This window comes from Lissotriton helveticus, chromosome 8 (genome assembly GCF_964261635.1).
Source record: "Lissotriton helveticus chromosome 8, aLisHel1.1, whole genome shotgun sequence".
Taxonomy (NCBI): domain Eukaryota; kingdom Metazoa; phylum Chordata; class Amphibia; order Caudata; family Salamandridae; genus Lissotriton; species Lissotriton helveticus.
The window spans coordinates 1,668,719,141-1,668,739,317 of NC_136069.1; the positions used below are offsets into that span (position 1 = coordinate 1,668,719,141).

A 20,177-nucleotide genomic window follows, 5' to 3' on the forward strand; every position below is an offset into this window, starting at 1 on the left:
TGCAGTGGATCCAGAACCCGGTGCTCCCACAGAGTGAGGAGTATCAGGTTAGAGGGGTCACAGACCCACCACAGCCTATGAGGGTCTCGTCCTCGTCTGTATGTTTAGATTGGGTCCTGACCACTTCCACTTTTAGTTTCACAAATACAGGTCTGTATAGTTTCATTGCATGTGTATGTTAGTATTCCACTTCGCTTAAATAGATTGCTTCAGGCCAGTGTGTATTGTCGTAAGGTAGATTTTTGATGGTGCCTTGCTCGTGATAAATGTAGTTTGTGCAGTTTATTGAGCAGACATTGCTGCCAAATGGCCACATGTCACATTTTAAACATCTAAGGCCTGACTCACAAAGGTAACTTACACTTTTGAGTAAGTTTACACTTTAGAAAAAAATTATGGATTTTTGGTATTCCCAAACTGTGAAAGTTTTGTAATAAAAAAGCAGTAGTATGTCCGGCACTACACATAGAAAACAATGGAGGTAGGGTCTAAATCTGTAGGAAATATTGTTAAATTATATTACATTATTTAAAATAGGTATAAATATAAATAAATAGAAATAAATGTAAAACATATATAAAGATAGTGCATATTTATTATTTAATTTTAAGATATTTCAATAATATATTTTGAATTTAAAAAAAACTAATGATTAAAAAAAGAATGATATTAATTTATATTAATTCTATGCACCACTTTTTAACAATTGTGTATGGACATTATTTTTTTTCTTTATGTGGTAATTTATTTTTTTAAACTGCAAAAAAATTATTTGATTTTGAATGAATATGTAGTTTTATTAATTAAAGTTTCAATTCAAAATTAATGTAATAGTGCTGTAGCACTTCCAAATCTCTTTTGCCTATTCTGTACATGACAGCCAGTATATTTTGAGGACTAGTGTGGACTCATGGGCACTAGTGCTGTGATCTGAAGCCACGTTTGGATAAGTGCTCCCAGGTTTTCAGGGGATGTCTAGGCTTCTCTCATGAACATGCAGTTTGTTGGAGTCAGGCTGTCTGCTGAAAAGGCAGATTCAATGCTAGGGTGCTTTAATGCTGGGGATACTTTCCCTGATGCTTCAGTTCCACCTGCAGTGTTGGAAATTTTAAGGATACGAGAGGGTCCTCACCTTCTGCCAAAGGCAACCCTCACAGCCTGCCCAGCTACTGATTAAGGTTAGGAATAAGGTCGCCAAGCATATGCAACAGCCAAGCAACTTTAGTAAACCCTCACACTGCCATATTGTCTTTGCAGCAGGTTCACAAATTCATCATATTGGTCAGTTGGTAACACCAGTCCCTTCATGAGTACTGTTTTCTACGTTCCCACATTTTTTGTTAAAACATTGGCAGATCATACTGATACTCTCACCAGAGATGTACATCGGTTGCTTGTTAACGTGCGATTGAGGTGGTAACCGAGGCAGAGAAGGGTATAGGTGTTATTAGTGACTCTTCTTGTTCCACAAGAAGGACAGGGAACTGGAGCACATCTTAGACCTCAGACTGTAGAATGCTGTAGTAAATGACTCCAGACTGGTTGAGGTATTTCATGAAGATTTATTGTAAATTGTTAAGTAGCCTGGAACAAGCCCCACCAGGAGCAGCCAGCCCACTTCATGCCTTCTATGGGTAAAGGCATACATAGGAATATGCAATAAGTAGAATACAACAAATGCCTTGTTCATGAATGAGAAGTTCAAAAAGATGATGCTGTCCCAGATCCTGTTAGCCATGAATCTGGATGACTGGGTGGTGTGGTTTGCTTGGCAGCGTGCCAACTTTCATGTGCCGACCCTTAAATTCCATTATAAGTACCTCCATATTATGGTGCAATCTCAACATTTTTAATTCATTGTCTTACCCTTTGGCCTTACCTCATCCCATCATTATTCACAGAGATTGTGTTGATGATCAAGGCACCTAGTCACATGTTGGACTACATGGATTACCATATCTCCATCACTAGCTTAGGAACGCAAACTCAAGCCTCAGACCATCTAAAGAATGGCTTATCCATCCTTCTGTGCAGGTGACGGTTCTCCTTTTTTCCAGCTAGGGCTTATAGATGTGATGGACACATCACCTCAGGCCTGTGGAGGGGCTGGACGATATGTAGATGAAGGCTCTCTGGCCATCGATGGGGCAGTGGTATCACATTAGTCTGGCAGAGTTGTGTGCCATCCAGCTGGCCCTCAAGGCGTTTCTGTCTTTGATCAAAGGCAGGCCAGCCCAAGTCATGATAGACAACACAACCACCATACAGTACTGAAAAATCATGGCAGTGCTGGTTCCTGTGCCGTTAGTTTAGAGGCTCTGAGGTAATGAGTCGAAGCTCACACGATCTCCCTGACAGTCACCTGGGAGGTTCTCTCAACGTTAGGCTGCACTACCTCAGAATGTGTTATCTGGCCGTTTGTGTGTAGCGTCTATATATGGAAGTGCCAAAGGGTTTCGTTACCTGGTGAGAAGGTAGGAGTATTATATCTGGGAGATTCTCTCCAGTGTCTTCCTAGGGCTTATTGTCAGTGACCTAGGCGAGAAAGTAAGTGGGAGGTTTGGCGGTTGGGGTACAGGTTCGTATTTTAGTCTTCATTTAACATATCTGGTATTTTAGCTTCTCCCAGGTATCTTTAGGGTCCCTTACTTGGGATTCCTGTCAGCATTCGAGAGCTTCCACAGGTAATTCATGAATGCCTTTTGTTGATCGGCAGAAGTATTGCTCTTCGATTTTTTTAATCTGCTATCCTATCCGTTTCAAAGGTACCCACTGCGGAATACCACTTGCACTGTTCCCCCCTTGGTGCCCTTTTCTGAGTCCTTTAAACACCTGTGAATGTGTCTATCTTATTTCTGATACATTCAAGGGGCTGCAGCCCCTTTTGGGGTACTGTTCTGACTTTAGTACGTTAGATTCCTATTTTATACCATGTACCCTCAATGACTCAGGAAAAAGGCATCAGATCACCTGAGTGAGAGTTCATGCCCGGGAGTGCAACTGGAAGCTGCTTGATCACTCCTATAGTCCACTGTCCAATGAAATTGATGGTCACTACTCAGTGGGTTCCCAGAGAGGCTGAACCAGTAGGCTTCCAATGATAAATAGCATTGATCCAATTGTGTTGACTCTGGGTATGCAAACAGATCCACTTGCTCTGTCCTTGGATGGCACTTACAGCGCACTTCTAATATGCTGATCTCCCCCTTAGCTTCTTCCTCATCGTGTCTCCATCATGTTTATTCCTTTTGAGTCTTGTACCCATGGCTTTTCAGGCTGACTGAACTGAGGCTTTAGCCTCAAAAGTAGAGTGTGCTTGACACTGCTTGATCTTGCCTTCTTTATTCGCTTTAGGTGTGTATGGCTTTGCTTACTACTACCCTTGTTCTTTTATATTTGGTTGCCAGAGTTATCATGACACTGCTTACTCTTACAGTCTTTGTACTCCTTTTTGGTCTCATGTTTTTGCCTGAGGTGCTGATTACTCGTTCCCTCTTCTGTCTAGGGTCGATACAGTAGTCACACTGTTGGAGTTTGAACAAGAGAAGCAGAGCAGGATGATGGAGCAGAGGCTGGTGCAGCTGGAAGAACAGGTGACATGCCGTGCTTGTGTTTTATGTTTATCAATATATCTAGAAATGTTCATAGAGAGGGATGAGTTGAACTAATAATGTACTTTTTTGCACTGGTTTGTGAGTCACATGAACACATACTATGCAGTTTGCACCCTATATTTATGCAAGCATCAAATGTGCATGTAGTGGCCATGTTAGAAAATTATATGGACCAGTGGACAAGGATAAGACTTTTATGTAAACTGTCTAGTGTCCAAGTCCCAAACCTGTAGCACTTTAACCAGTGAGTGTCAGTGTTCCTCACACTGTGTCTGAGGGAAAACTGAATTTAATAGGTCCTTTCTGAAGGGTCACCCCAAACTTTTGGCCTTCCTCCTCCTCTTTTTGCTGAACTTTTTTGTTGGTCATAGGACTCTGGGCCTTTACCCCTGCCAATCAGTGCTAAAGTGAATGGGCTTCTTCCCTAACCATGTGTGTCGATGGTGTGTACATAGTTGACATATTTAATGTACTTGTAAGTCCCTTGGAAAGTGGTATACCACATTCCCAGGGCCCGTAAAATATATGCTACTAGTGGGCAGCGGCACTGATTATGCCACCTCCACAAGTAGCCCTTTGAACATGTCTCAGCCTTACCACTGCAGAGCCTGTGTGTGCAGTTTACTGCCACTTCGACTTGGCACTTAAACCCACTTGCCAACCCTTAATCTCCCCTTTTACTACATATATGTCACCCCTAAGGTAGGCCGTAGGTAGCCCTGAAGGCAGGGTGCTACATAAGTTTAAAGTAGGACATGTACTTGTATGTGTTGCATGTCATGGTAATGACAAACATCTCAATTCATTTTTTTCACTACTGAGAGGCCTGCTCCTCTCATAGGAGAGCATGGGGAATTCCAACCCTGACAATTACCACGCATCAGGGTTAGACCAACGCATTGTAGTGTGGTGGTCCGCATCACTGAACTAAAATGCATAAGCCTCACATTTATAGCACCTCCTGACATCACCGGCGCTGAGGCAGATACAGGTAAGATAGGAGATCCACACTCAAGCAAGCAGCATGGATCATGTTATTCTGGCAGAGTGCACTGCACTGACTGCATACTGTGCATTGCTTGCTGCCCGTTACAATTTTTGAAGTTCAGTCATGGCAGTGGGTCGTGCCGGCCTGGTGGCTCAGCTGCACTGGCTGCATTCATTCTCTGTTCAGTGCTGCTGGCTGCTGAGACTCACTCAGTTGGGCAGGCCACGGCAGCGTCACATGACATAGAGTCATGTAACAGTGTGCCTGTTTGCCGACAGAAAGTCTGAGTGCAGTAGCAAGCAGCAGTTATGTTTCTTTGCCGCACTGCTGTCTGCCCTCCCAGTTTGGTGCGTGCCTGCCTCATCATGCGCGACCTTTGGGAGACCCGAGAGGTCACACAGAGGCGTCGTTTCAGAAGCAGGGCTCATGTTTACTGACTGCCTGAGTTACGGTGCCTTGCAGCAAGACTCGTCGGCTGCTCAGGTCTGAGTGATTCAGGACTGACATGTAATTTAGGCCAGGCACCTGCAAGAGGGCGGGCTGCCCCCTGCAAGTGGACGGGCTGGCCCCTGCGAGAGGGTGGGCCAGGCCCCTGCAAGAGGGCAAGCTGGCCCCTGCAAGAGGACTGCCCAGGCCCCTGGAAGAGAGCCAGCCAGGCCCCTGCAAAAGGGCAGGCTGGCCCCTGCTAGAGGGCAGGCTGGCCCCTGCAAGAGGGTGGGCCAGGCCCTTGCAATAGGGTGGGCCAGGCCCCTGCAAGAGGGCGGGCCTGGCCCTTGCAAGAGGGCGGGCCAGGCCCCTGTAAGAGGGCGGGCCAGGCCCCTGCAAGAGGGCGGGCCAGGTCCCTGCAACAGGCAGGGCCAGGCCCCTGCAAGAGGGCAGGCCAGGCCCCTGCAAGAGGGCGGGCCAGGCCCCTGCAAAAGGGCAGGCTGGCCCCTGCAAGAGGACTGGCCAGGCCCCTGCAAGAGAGCCGGCCAGGCCCCTGCAAGAGGGCGGGCTGGCCCCTGCAAGAGGGCGGGCTAGGCCCTTGCAAAAGGGCGGGCCAGGCCCCTGCAAGAGGGCGGGCCTGGCCCTTGCAAGAGGGCGGGCCAGGCCCCTGTAAGAGGGCGGGCCAGGCCCCTGTAAGAGGGCGGGCCAGGCCCCTGCAAGAGGGCGGGCCAGGCCCCTGCAAGAGGGCGGGCCAGGTCCCTGCAACAGGCAGGGCCAGGCCCCTGCAAGAGGGCAGGCCAGGCCCCTGCAAGAGGGCGGGCCAGGCCCCTGCAAAAGGGCAGGCTGGCCCCTGCAAGAGGACTGGCCAGGCCCCTGCAAGAGAGCCGGCCAGGCCCCTGCAAGAGGGCGGGCTGGCCCCTGCAAGAGGGCGGGCTAGGCCCTTGCAAAAGGGCGGGCCACGCCCCTGCAAGAGGGCAGGCCAGGCCCCTGTAAGAGGGCGGGCCAGGCCCCTGCAAAAGGGCAGGCTGGCCCCTGCAAGAGGACTGTCCAGGCCCCTGCAAGAGAGCCGGCCAGGCCCCTGCAAGAGGGCGGGCTGGCCCCTGCAAGAGGGCGGGCTAGGCCCTTGCAAAAGGGCGGGCCAGGCCCCTGCAAGAGGGCAGGCCAGGCCCCTGTAAGAGGGCGGGCCAGGCCCCTGCAAAAGGGCAGGCTGGCCCCTGCAAGAGGACTGGCCAGGCCCCTGCAAGAGAGCCGGCCAGGCCCCTGCAAGAGGGCGGGCTGGCCCCTGCAAGAGGGCGGGCTAGGCCCTTGCAAAAGGGCGGGCCAGGCCCCTGCAAGAGGGCGGGCCAGGCCCTTGCAGGAGGGCGGGCCAGGCCCCTGCAGGAGGGCGGGCCAGGCCCTTGCAAGAGGGCGGGCCAGGCCCTTGCAAGAGGGCGGGCCAGGCCCCTGTAAGAGGGCGGGCCAGGCCCCTGTAAGAGGGCGGGCCAGGCCCCTGCAAGAGGGCGGGCCAGGTCCCTGCAACAGGCAGGGCCAGGCCCCTGCAAGAGGGCAGGCCAGGCCCCTGCAAGAGGGCGGGCCAGACCCCTGCAAAAGGGCAGGCTGGCCCCTGCAAGAGGACTGGCCAGGCCCCTGCAAGAGAGCCGGCCAGGCCCCTGCAAGAGGGCGGGCTGGCCCCTGCAAGAGGGCGGGCTAGGCCCTTGCAAAAGGGCGGGCCAGGACCCTGCAAGAGGGCGGGCCAGGCCCTTGCAAGAGGGCGGGCCAGGCCCCTGCAGGAGGGCGGGCCAGGCCCTTGCAAGAGGGCGGGCCAGGCCCTTGCAAGAGGGCGGGCCAGGCCCCTGCAAGAAGGCGGGCCAGGTCCCTGCAAGAGGGTGGGCTAGGCCCCTGCAAGAGGGCGGGCTGGCCCCTGCAAGAGGACGGGCCAGGCCCTTGCAAGAGGACGGGCCAGGCCCCTGCAAGAGGGCGGGCTGGCCCCTGCAAGAGGGCGGGCCAGGCTCCTGCAAAAGAGCCGGCCTGGCCCCTGCAAGAGGGCGGGCTGGTCGTCTTGTTACGAAGGAGGAGAATGCAGTAGAGACAATCGGTTGTTCCATCACACTGCGAACAGGAAAGGTGTTTATTTGTACACAGAGAAGCTCCTCCATCACCTCTCAATACACAGAAATGGCTGTCTAGCACTAACATTGAAGTAACTTGGGCAGCCCCTGTTGTTTCAATTGTATGCGTAGCTGTCACTAGTTGATTTTTACTATTGCAGGCGCCGTTAAGAAATGGGTGCTATTCTGAGTGCGCTCTTCCAAAGTTAGAAGTTGATGTTTTTCTGTCTGTGTTAGTATTTTTATTCTCCTGGAAATAATGGGAAAGGAGTGAAGAGTGCAAGACAGGTCTGTTCAGCTTCTGCAGATCTTTACACATTTACATATAAATCCTGTTGTGCTATTAGTACTCTTCTCAAGTACTGTTTTTCCTACCATATAAACATGTAGTTTATTGTTTAAAGCTAATAGTGCATTAGCTTCTCTCTGGGAGGTTTGGGTGACCAAAAAGACAGAGGTTTAAGTGGAGTTCAGAATGAGCAGATGGAGAATATCACTGAATCCAACACCATGAGAGCCAGCCTACCTTTTGAGGAAAGATGCACATTTAAAAACAAACACACAAAACAGTTGACAAGTAGGAGTAGGTGATCCAGGAACCGCAAAATATGAGAGATTTACTGTGTTGTCCCATATATGTTATATTCTAACTACTCTCGGCAAAGTGTCACTCAAAGTGTCGCACATTATATGTCACTCATACACACAATGGAAACATAGAAATGTCACTCATGCATACCCAGAAAATATGCCATTCCTTTATACACTTTTAAGCTGGAATTCCTGATCAAATAGTAGTGGCATTTTTACGTTTCATATGTTTGGTATGGTATTGATAAATCCTCCTTACTGTTGAATTGGATTTAACATTGCTATTTTTAATATTGCCACTTTTAGAACGTGGGAATTTCTCGGCTCTTACTGCTCTGTGTGTCTTGCAGCCTATCTCCAATACACGTCTAGGCTGGGTGACAGCTACACTTTGTGCTTTCCCTCTAAACAGCAACCACACAGGAAGAATAGGTGTGTCTGACTACCCATATACATACATTTGCATCCTGATGGCCATATCTGGGCAGGATACAAGGGAGGGGCTAACACTTTACTTGAGTGTCCTGTCCAACACAAAGGGCTGGTTTAGCTCCCCCCCACCCCTCCCCCCCATGGATAGCCTAGCAGACAGAACTGGGCTGAAAGGGAAACATGTGCATTTCGGAGGGCTGTTTTGAAGCAACCCCAACATCAAAGGCACTTTTGGGTATAGGTACTGGGTCTCTGACCCCATCAAATCAGGCACTTTTGGATATGGAACTGAAACTCTGTCAGAAGGACTGCTGTGCTGCATAAAGAAGTCACCTGGACTGCTGATCTGGAAGGCCTGCTTTTCTGTTTGTTGACCTTCTGTCTGCTGCTCTCTGACTCTGATAAAAGGAGAGCTGGACTCTGCCCCTTCCTTCTAAGTGTGTTCCAAGGGCTTTCTGGCTTACCTCCTGTTCTTTGGCAGACTCAGACACACAAAAGACTTCCAACTCATCTCCTGGACACGTCTTCAACTCGCTCCTGACCCCCAAGAGGTGCCTTTACAGTCATGGGCCCTTGTGAGTGGTCTTTGGGCTCCTGAATAAAAACTTTTCGGCTCTTCCTGACCACAAATGGGCCTGTTCGCTGTAGAACTGTGTCACTCGCTCGAAGGATTAATGCGAGCCGCTACAAGATCGTCTACTCACACTGCAAACACTGTTTCCCGCTTCCGCAAGGACCCATCTGTTGTCTGCGATGCATGGCTGACTCCTCGCGCCTGCAGGATTACCGCTAGCAGCGCACTACTTTCTCCCAGTAACTGTCTTCCCCCACAAACTGAACTCTTGGCTCAACTTGAGAAGGGAAGACTTCAGTGGGACCTGTTTGGAACTGTATCTGACCCACGCTTCATCACTGTTGGCCTGAACCTCAGGTGCTATTGATTTCTAAGCACTGTTTTTAGTTTATTCTTTAAAAAATAATTACTCTGGTTCCACCTATTGGATTTTTGCTGTTTTTATCTTGTTTTATTCATAATAATATAATCTATATTTTAACCCAGTTTGGAGCAATTGTGTGGTGTAGTCATTGTGTTACTGTGTGTGTATGATGCCAGATACTTTACACATTGCCTCTTTAGAGAAGCCTGACTGCTTTTTGCCAACTTACCAGAGGGTGAGCACAGGTTATCCCTTAGTGTGTACTTAGCTTACCCTGACTAGAGTGTTGATTCCTTCCAGGCCTGAGTGCATACCTCGACCAACCAGAAATTCCAATTCTAACAATAAGTAATTATTACCTTCTAACATCATCCTTAATAGAACCTTCAAAAATCTCTACAAGCCATACTCAAATACGGCAAATATAATTTCCTGAGGTCACATCTGGTGTATGTGCTTAGTAACAGCCACAATACTTAGATTGTCTGTTGTTAATCTAACGCTGTGTTCAGGAGTGGGCCCTGACTGCTCAGCTGCCACTTACACATTTGTGTATCCTGTGACTGCCCACCGTCCCTTTAAATGACGGCGAGGTTTTTTTTTTCTCCAAGGCTCTAACCTTTCTCTGTTATTGGTGCCAACCAAGAGAGGTTCACCCACTCTGTGAAGGAGACAAATTGTTAACAGTACAAGTTGAAGCCTGCACTTGTGCTCTAAACATTCTCTTGTACTTCAATATTGATAATCTTAGTAATCTCAGTACTCTTGTGTCCTTAGTGATTACTCGTTTTTTAAACCACTCTCCTGTCTGTCAACTCCGTACTCTGGAAAATACCACCACTAGGAATGGAAAAACTCCAAAAAAATCTAAATGTGTCTAATTCTTCTCCTGCTAACAGCTCACATCCTCACTGGCCACTTACTTTCTCAGCAAAGGACAGCGTCTGCCCACCTAGTTGCATCAGAACTTATGTCTATGTTCTAATGTACCATTTCCTTGAGTAGCCACCCTGCTGAGGTCTTCCTAAAAACCTGTAGCATTTCTGGTTCATGCTTGACCTTTTGGCCACAACCTCTCATACACATTCCTGGTTCTTTTTTCCCCATATTCCAGAGACGGAGGGCTACTGGTGTAGTAAGATCTATGGAGGCTTAGCAACTGGAACAAGCTGAATTCTGCCCATATTGCTACCTCTCTAGGAGATATCATTGCTTCTTCCCATCCTCTTCTTTAATATCTTTCTCCCAATTGGTTCTCTGCTGTACAAGTGTATTGGGGGAACTGCTAACGAGCTTCTGATATAATAGCAAAAAACCTTTTTTATGAAGGGACTCAGCTATGAGCCTATCTTCTAATGAGCAGACCTCCTCTGCTTTAGCTGCTCCCGGAACCTGATCCAACGGGGCATGTCTAACACGTAGATGTTTATAGGATTCCCATTTTTCACTCTTAATCGCCAGGTTTGCTTATACCAATTTGATTCCAGACATGGAATCCCCCGAGTTTCCTGACTAGAGCCAATATATCACTGTCCCATGAGGGAGCTTCATTGGTTAGATTGTTGTCCCATCCCAAGTATTTAGTGGTAGATTTCCACAATGCTGCAACCACTCTGGTATGCTGTGATAGGCATTAGAAATACCATTGTTACAGAGCAATGTTCTGAACAGTGATGTTCATCACTGAGGCAGTGCAGAATATAAAAGTTTCTGGGGAGCCATCAGTACAACGGCAGTGGCCACCAGAGATGGTGGTCTCCAGCATCTGGGATCTATTGCTTTCTCCAGCCTATGAAAGCACAGAGTTCACTGGTAGAACAGGGCATGTGGGCCATTATCCGGAATTCCCCGTTCTACTTAAGAGCAATAGGGTAGGTTTTGTCCTTTTCATGCTTAGCCCTACAGGGGTGCCCACTATTGTCCAATATCTGTCCAGCAGGTCAACCTGATTGACTCAAGTATATGAAAAGGTAGTCCGCAAAAGCAGCAGGTGTTGCTCGAACACTTAGGCCCATTGCAGGCCATTTATTCTGGCTCAGCCTTTGTGCCAGTGGATCAATAGCAAATAAGAAAAGTAGAAGTGAGAGAAGGCAATGCTCTGGAGTGCCCACATCCAACGGTAATAGTCGTTGAGTACCCGGTTCACTCGTACTTATATTTAGCTTCTTTATACAGCAGATGGAAGAATGTAGTGCACGTAGGGCCCGCAGGGCCCGTGTTCATATGGCAAGGATATGAAACTGATCTTCGAAGTCTGACTAGTCAAAGGCTTTCGCTTAGTCTCAAAGTCTGTTAGGTGGACAGAAAGGGGATCTTTGATCCTACTTGGCATTTCTAGGGCATTGTATAAGTGGCATATATTGTGATCACCCTGGTTGGCAAAATCTTAACTAGGATCTTAGACTAAAAGTTCATTAGAGATATTAGCCTGGACGTGCTAATGACGGCCTCTCATGTCTTGTAATAACACGCCTGCTTCCATTGAAGCAACAAGCGTAGCAGCCCTACACCTAATAGTCCCATTTATTGGCAACAGCAACCACCCCTGCTCACCAGAGTGCATGCATCAGTGTGTGCCTGACATCATCAGGTCTCACCGCTGAGGACCTATATACTAAACAGTGTTGCCAGATTGTGCAAGTTCCTGCACAAATTGTCAATATGTTTTCTAATTAATGAGGGAAAAAACTCTCCTGGCAGGTTGGGCAAAGTTAGGTTTAATGTAGCCCTCCCAGCATATTCCAGGCATGATTAGTAGCAGTGCCGTCATACAGTCATAGCACAAAAGCACTAACTATGACAGTCTTGCTTTATGCAGCTTGATTTCCCATGAGTGACTGAAGCATTGTGATCTAGAGGGGGAGGCTGTTATGGTGTTTTTAATGACTGCTTCGTGGACTGGGCCTTGGCTGTCTGAGAAGGAGGAGAGTCACAACTGGCCGGTGTGGGCCACTCACAGCCTGCTGCTGTACTGAGCCTGAGACTCTGTGTATGCCCAGTATTTATCAGGGTATAAACACCACAATAAGAGAGTTCTTGTGGTCAGCCATCTTGCTGGAGTGGTCTGTGGCCCACAGCCATCTGAGAGGGGTGAGAGATGTGCCCTACGGCGTGAGCTGGTGACTGTAGAACTGGGAAACCAGGTTCGGATCCTTGCGGCAGATAAATGACCCAGTTCCCCTAAATTTCATTGATATGGACCCCGCACAGGTGCACCGCAAGCCTCCCTTAAGATCACTGCTATCCTACTCCCCATCGCTGGACAGAGGAGGAGGCTGAAACATCTGCGGTGGACTTACCCAGGGGAGTTGATCTTCCTGAGGGAAATACAAGAGCTGATCGAAGAGATTTTTGGGGAAAAATGTCTAGTTGGCTCAAGTACTGTACCTTATGGGTTACATGGGTGATGAAGGATTATAACCTGTCTCGGTTCTACAGAGCAAATTGATTACACAGGTAATGCTTGCTGCAAGAATCACTGTATCACAAACATTTGAAACACAAGGAGCAATCCCTATCCGGGTGTGGTGGACCAAAATCTGGAACAGACATGCTAAGGAACACTTGACAGCCCTAGTTAGAGAGAGACTTAAAATGTTTTAAATGTGTTGGCTTATTTAAAGAAACATTTAAGATGTGAGCCAAATGCCCATCAAGCCAGAATTTCCATCCTGTTTTAGTCTCTTGGTGAGGTCTGTTTGTGGGGAGATTATGCACTTGCTTGATATTCCATGAAGCAAATTCTGTCTAGCATCTTGGGAATAACCATTCAGATTCAGTTAGACAAGACCACCACCTTTCATTCATATTAACAGACAGGGTCGCGTGTGGTCGTGGACCCGGAGTTGGTTGGCAATTGCCTGTGAAAATGGGTGCACTGATTGGGAACTCTCCCTGTAGCAGGTCACCTTGCAGGTTCCTTCATCGTGAGAGTGGGTGCGCTCAGTTCCTCATGCTGGCATACTACATGTGGGGACTACAATCCGAAGTAACGGAGGTGATCTTCTCCAGATTGAGGTACCCAAATGTGGATTTCTTCACCTTCGCCCAGAACAGGAAGTGACCTTAGTTGTGTACATACATATTCCTCTGAATCATGCCTTGTATGTGTTTCCACTGATGCTGCTTCTGTCAAAAGGTCTGAATAAGGAGCACTAGGATTGAACACAGCTGGTCTTGTGGCAGGGAGATCTGGTATGCCAGTCTGTCGGGCTACAACTTTCTGTGTATTCTTCCTGTCCTACACATAGTGGACATGCTTGCAACAGGATGGTCAGGTTCTCCACCTCAAGCCCTGAAGGCTGCGGCTTCATGCATTGAAACAGATCCGGTGCCAGCGATCACTCTTCTGCAGTCCAGATGAAGTTGTGAATGCCATCTTGACTATACTACAAGGAAACCAGCTATGCAATCCATTTATGCTTGTAGCTGGAATACATTTGTTCAGTAGTTCAAGTCAAAAAGCATAAATCCTTTTCAATTCAAGTCTTCCTGTGATTTCCTCTATCTCCTGTCCACCAAGGCCTGACAGTGCTTAGAATTGAAGGTTATTTTGCGCCGTCTACCCCATCCTGTCTCTCCCTAACCAGTCATCCTTATATAGAGCGTCACTAGGTGTCCTTTCTAAAATATCTACTCTGTGTGTATCTTCCACTCCAATCCTTGTTCCTCAGTGGGATTTAGATCATGTATTGACTTTCCTCATGGCATCCCATACCACCCTTTGCCTGGTTTGGCATCTCACTTTCAAGTCTGTACTGACAGTGACATTAACTTTGGACTGTAGGCTCTGAGTACTTTAGGTCCTCTCAGTCTGGCCGGCTCTCATGTTTTCCTACATTCTTATTACATAGGATAGGATAAAACCAAATCTTCATCTCCCCTTGACCCATTGCCCCTCAAGGTACTTAAAAACTGCAGAGAGATCATTCTCCCCCTGATGCTTGAGGTAATGAATGGAGCCTTGGAACAGGGCATTTTTCCATCACTTTGGAAGAGAGCCATCGTAAAGCCGCTTCTGAAGAAGACCACCTTAGACCCGGGAGTGCTGAAAAATTTTAGACCCATCTCTCTGCTGCCGGCCCCTGCTAAGATGTTGGAGACCCACCTGAATTTCCATCTCTCGAACTTCCTCGACGCCTCCGGCTTCTTGGATGGGTCCCAACATGGCTTTAGAAAGCTACATAGCACGGAGTCTGCCTTGACAAAAGTCATGGATAACATCCGCAGAAAAGTAGATTTGGGTCTCTCCACCGTACTGGTGCTGCTTGATCTTTCTGCAGCTTTCGACACCCTGTCTCCCCTGACCTTAACATCTAGGTTAAGGGAGGCAGGGGTAGTCGGACCAGCGCTCAGTCTCCTGAGCTCCTTTTTACAACATCGAGAGCAACGTGTCATGCTAGGTGAATACCTCTCCCCTGCCAAGTCTTTGCAATGTGGGGTGCCACAGGGGTCGGCATTGAGTCCGACCCTGTTCAACATCTACGTGGCCCCCCTTGCAAGACTTGTAAGATCTCAGGGGATGGAGGTAGTGTCGTATGCGGACGACACGCAGATCATGGTATCCCTGACCCACTCTGTCAGTGAAACTGCTTCTAACTTTAGGGCCTGCATGCAACTTGTTGCAGAGTGGATGGTCTCCAACTCCCTAAAGTTGAACGGGGACAAGACAGAGGTCCTGGTCTTTGGCAAGGACCAGGACATATGGTCAGATGACTGGTGGCCCCCTTCTTTAGGCAGCTGCCCTATACCTACCAAATCTGCTAGAAACCTAGGTGTCATCTTTGACACCCAGCTCTCCATGGAGCTACAGGTGAATAGAACGGTGGCGACCTGTTGGGGTGTCATCAAGACCCTGAAAAGGATTGTGCACTATTTGGCCCCACAGGCGCGGAAACAGGTGGTGATTGCCCTTGTTGGCTCAAGGCTCGATTACTGTAACTCAGTGTACGCCGGGGCCAACAAGGGCTTGCTCCAGCGTCTACAGGTCATACAGAACGCTGCAGCGCGGTTTGCTCTCGCTTTGCCCTGGTTGTCATCTATGACCTTAGCGAGGAAGAACCTCCACTGGCTCCCCATTCCGTCAAGGATCACTTTCAAACTTCTTTGCCTCACATATAAGGCTTTAACTGCAGGCTCGGCTGATGCCCTTGGTTCATTACTTACCAGATATGTTCCGAGCAGATGTTTACGATTCAGCGAGCAACACCAACTGGTAATCCCCAGAGCCAAGAAGGCCAGATGGGGGTCCAAAGCTTTTTCCATACTGGCACCTCTGATGTGGAATTCACTCCCCCTTGAAATCAAACGACTTCCCTCCCTTGATCTCTTTAGGAAGTCAGTGAAAACTTGGCTCTTTATTAAGGCATACCAGTAGGCTCTGTTTCTGTCTGCTAACAGCTTTACATTTTGGTGTAGGCGCCTTGACGCCCACTGGGCATAGCTGCGCGTTACAAATAAAATTTCATTCATTCATTCATTAGGGTGGTGTCTGCCTTTCACATGGGACAGTCCATTACCATTTCATCAACTTTCCATCCTCCCAATGCCACAAAGGAGAAGGAGCTGCAGAGACTGGACCCCAAGTGAGCTGTTTCCCTCGACAGGACAGAGTTGATGATTCGCTGAAGCTAAGAAGGACAGAGCAGGGCCAAGCACACTATTTCTTCTTGTGTCGTCCTTTTCATCAGGATACACCTGCTACACCTTGGTTAAAACATTCCCTCTGGAGGGCATTTTGTGACCACTCCAATCAGATGGTTGCTTCCATGGCTCTCACTGGAAGCAGTCTGGTGGCTGACATCTGCAAAGGCATCCATTGGATCATTCTTAAGTATGTGTATCAAACAGTATGACCTCAGTACAAGCCTGAGTGACAGGTACTATGCCAGAGTTGGCAGCATCCCTTCCTTGGTTAATCAGCACCACTCAGTCCCTCCTCTCAGGGAGTTATTGCTTTAGGGCTCATTAATAAAGGGAAGGGTCTGTTGAAGTCTGTATCCATCACAAGAAAAAGTTATCTTCGGTAGCAATATTTTTGGTTGAAACTTATTATTGGTGCAGATTCCTCACCGCACTACTGCTGTGTCTGATGAGAGTCTATGGTGTGCACACATGACATGTCTTTATAATCACTGTTCTTGCTGTTACATTCTCACTTCCTCTCTTCATACCTTGATGGAGCACATCTGGCGGGTGAAGTCACAGCTGACACTGCATGCTGCCACATGGTGCTGCTGGAGAGCTACTGCTGGCAAAAAGCTTCAGTTTGGGGCAGTGCTTAATTCGTAAAACAATAAGTGCCAGGGCCATCGTCAGGAGGCCACTGCAGTTTGCACCAACCATTGCCTCTGCCAGCGCTGCCAGTGATTGTACCTACACAACTACTAACCATCTCACTTCTACCAGTGTGACAATTCAGACTGTTCGCGGCACTCAAACCTATAAGAAAGGCTTGTGCAGGTGGTATTAGTTGTTTTTAATGTATATTGAATTAATACATAACTGTTGTCCTGCTCATCACTTAATTACACAAACAACGCCATCATGTGACAGCTGTCATATGTGCTGGTGTTGACAATTAAGTGCCCCTTCCGAACACCACAAACCTGCGGCACAAATTAAGCACTGGTTTGGTGCTTAAAATGATATTCATAAGGTGGGGATAGCTATGTATCCTCCAGATCTATCATAACCCGCTGTGTTCCATTGCTAATAAACCCAGTGCTGCAAGTCTATCCACACCGCTCTAGCTTCATCCAAGAGAAGCGGTTGGTACTGCAGCCTTGTGTTCATCTGTGCCATGCATTTCATCAATTGGTCCTGCCACTCTGCCTTCCCTGAGGCGTCCTCCTTGCCACCTTCATTGATTTTTACAGATGCTAAGGGCCCTGCAGTCTACCCCCCCCCCGTGCACATATAAGAATTCTCCAAATCAAAGTGGCATCCTCCAATCGCTTTTTCACAGAAGCCTCAACCCCATGAGGGAGAACAGGGAAAGTGCGCATGAATGTTTGGCCGGGCAAACCACTCCTTCTAAAACACTCAGCCTGCATTCATGTTTATGTAAAACTCACTCCAGCCCTAAGAGCACCAAGTCCATGACTCTGAGTCAATCCCTATATGATGAACCGGCAACATTCTTCCAAACTAAAGTAGAGGAGGTGTACTACGAATTGCACTCTAGCTGCAATATAATTCCTGCTGCGTTCACAACAGAACCTTTAGGAAGCAGGAAGAGTCCGCTCAGGGAATTTTATCTACTGAAGGAAAACAAAGTGACTAAATAAATTGAATACATCAAGTCTTGGGACTCCTTCTGATCCCTGTCCCCCGAAAATTCACGACAAGATCGCTGGTACGGTACCAGTCCCCCTTAACAACTTACTGAATGGTATCATTCTTACGGGACATTGACCCAATGTTTGGAAAAAGGCATCCATTCCACCATTGATAAATAATACGCCTCTCTTAACCCCAACGAGGCAAAAAGTGATCATCATATCTCACGTCTGCCAATGCCTGCAAGAGTCTTAGAAAGACCTCTCAACTCTGAATTAGCAACCTTCTCAGATAAAAATGAAGTATTGCACAGTGTGCCATGTGGTTGCAGGAGGAGCCAAAGTACTAAGTTGGATTTGATAGTTGCCCCAGAGGAAATCAGGCAAATCATGGACAACAGAGGGTTTATCCACAGCCTTCAACACAGCGACTCACACTGTGCTGGTAGAGCGCCTAGATGACATGGGTATTGGTGGGTCGGCACTCAACCTGATGCGCTTCTTTCTCTCAGATGGAATTCCCATTAAGAGATAAGCTGCTGCGTTCTGTAAAATTTGCAATGTATTCAGAGATCGTTGATGGCTGCCCATATAAAGAGCATTACACTAATCTAACCTGGACAGCACCAGGGCGATGATCACCGGATTCTGAAGCTCAAACGGAATGAGTGGGAGAACCTTTCTTAATAGAAAAGCAGGAGGAGGTGAGCTTGTTAATCTGATAATGTAAAATGAACATTGAAGATTACTCCTAGGTTCCTGAATTTATGGGCTGGCCGGGGGAGGGGGCCCAGATGTTGGGGCCACCAAGACGTGTTCCAGATTGGGGTCCCTTTCCCCAACAAGAGGACCTCAGTTTTCTCTGAATTCAACTTGAGCAGTTTTCTGTCCTCCATCTAACCACTTCGCTCATGCAGTTGAGGCGTTTGGTGGTGTCTTCGACATCACTTGAAATTGACGCCACTATTTGTTTATCATCTGCACATGAACTTGTAGAAAATTCGATGGAGAGAAATAACCTGGCCAATCCCTCGGGATCTTGTTCGCGCTATATAAAACTTTATAAATAAATACAATTAAAGAGGGCGGGACTCAGAGAAGACCCTTGTGGAATGCCACAGGGCAGTGCGAAGGGTTCTGATGTATACTCTCCAAGGGAGACCGACGGTTCTCTGTATCAAAATCTGCTGGGCCTGGTAGAGTTGGTGAGTTCTTGCTAGGACCAAAGGTTCCTGTCCCACTCTGAAGCCTGTAAGGAATATTCAGAAGTTGAGAAATAGGATACCTCAAATGTTTCAGTCTCTCATTGGGGGGAGGAAAGCCGGTGTGTCTGTCCGTACATCTAATCTTGGCTCTAACCCTAATTCTACTACTAACCAAGAGGAAGCTTGTACCGGTAATGACCAGCATAATGAGCACAATCTTACACTACAGGCAATGTCTTCTCCTGGGATACCTGTGACCGCTTTAATCTCCGATGAGATTGATGAAGGCGCTGATAAATTGAGTGCTAAGGAGGACGGCGAAACTGCTGCAAGTGAGGGAGAAGCACCGGAGCCACTAAGCAGTAAGGATGGGGAATTTTACTCACTGTCAGAGCAGTCGGAAGGGTCTGATATGGAAGATGAACTCTCATTGCCGGAGGACGATGGTATTTTTAATTCTCCTAGCATAGATGGGCAACAGCATCAGAATATCTCTTCTGTGTCCATTTCTGTTCAAGTTTCTACGGTACGAAAGAAACAGGATAGAGGTGGTAGTGTAGGATCTGACACTACTACTGAAGTCACTGAATCGGATTTATCCGTAGGTACACAGCTACTGGAGCGGCTAGATCTTTCCGATCATGGTGCGAGCGCGGCAGAAGCTGTGGGATCCAGCCAAACAACTGGTCCTGTATCATTGGAGGAGATATATAGGTCCATCAGAGACCATCGGCTGGAGGCTCGTGCTGAACATCTTAAGACCCATACAGCCTGCAAGAAGCTGCAAAATACTGTTCCGCACCTCGCTAAGACGTGCAATGATTTCACTGACCGCATGGTAGAGGCGGAGGCCAGGATATCATCTCTGGAAGATCAGATGGTATATCAAAAGGCGGATGTAGCAGGTATCATGGCACATAGATCTGACGTCCAGGATAAGATCGACTAGTTGGAAAATCGACTTCGTCGGAATAACTTACGAATACTAGGGGTCCCGGAAGGACTTGAGGGGCAGGATACCCGGAAATTTGTAACTGAACTGTTTGAGGAAGCTTTTCCCGAGGTGACGGAATGGAGTTGGGCACGAGAAATCAAACGGGCCCATAGATTTCCTTTCCGGGTGCGACCAGTAAGAAGTACACAAACAGGACCCCAGCAACCAAGGGCAATTATGATATCGTTGAATAATTTTTTGGCAAGACAGGTGCTGTATGATAAGGCCAGACCAGACCGGAAGAGAACTGGCAAGGGGGTACAGTTTTTTGTGAGGCCAGACTTTTGTCATTCCACCGTCGAGAAACGCTGGAAGCTTCGACAATTAATTAATCCATTTCAAGCAAAGGGGGCACAAGTATTTCTATTACAGCCAGCAACTCTAAAAATTGTTTGTAAGGGCAAGACTCGCTTTTTTTCATCAGAGGCTGAAGCAAACGACTATCTACTTATACTGGCTTGATTGTTTTGCGTGATTCTAATTCCATTCTGTCTGGTCCCCCCTTTTTTCTTCTATTTTCTTTTCTTTTTTTTTCTCTTCTATGTTTGATGGTTACGGACTTGAGCCGAGTCCCAAGGGGAGCCACTCACCGAACATCACAAGGGTGCTATACCCTATTGCCT

At 47.9% G+C, this 20,177-nt stretch overlaps 1 protein-coding gene across 1 annotated transcript in view; it reads left to right on the top strand.

Annotated features, from left to right (window-relative positions):
- LOC144773615 (transient receptor potential cation channel subfamily M member 2-like) overlaps positions 1-20,177 on the top strand; it is a 531,293-nt gene that overhangs the window by 376,757 nt on the left and 134,359 nt on the right. The window contains exon 25 of the mRNA XM_078658758.1: positions 3,506-3,593. Coding sequence (XP_078514884.1) covers positions 3,506-3,593 — 88 coding nt within the window. The remainder of the gene's footprint in view (positions 1-3,505; positions 3,594-20,177) is intronic.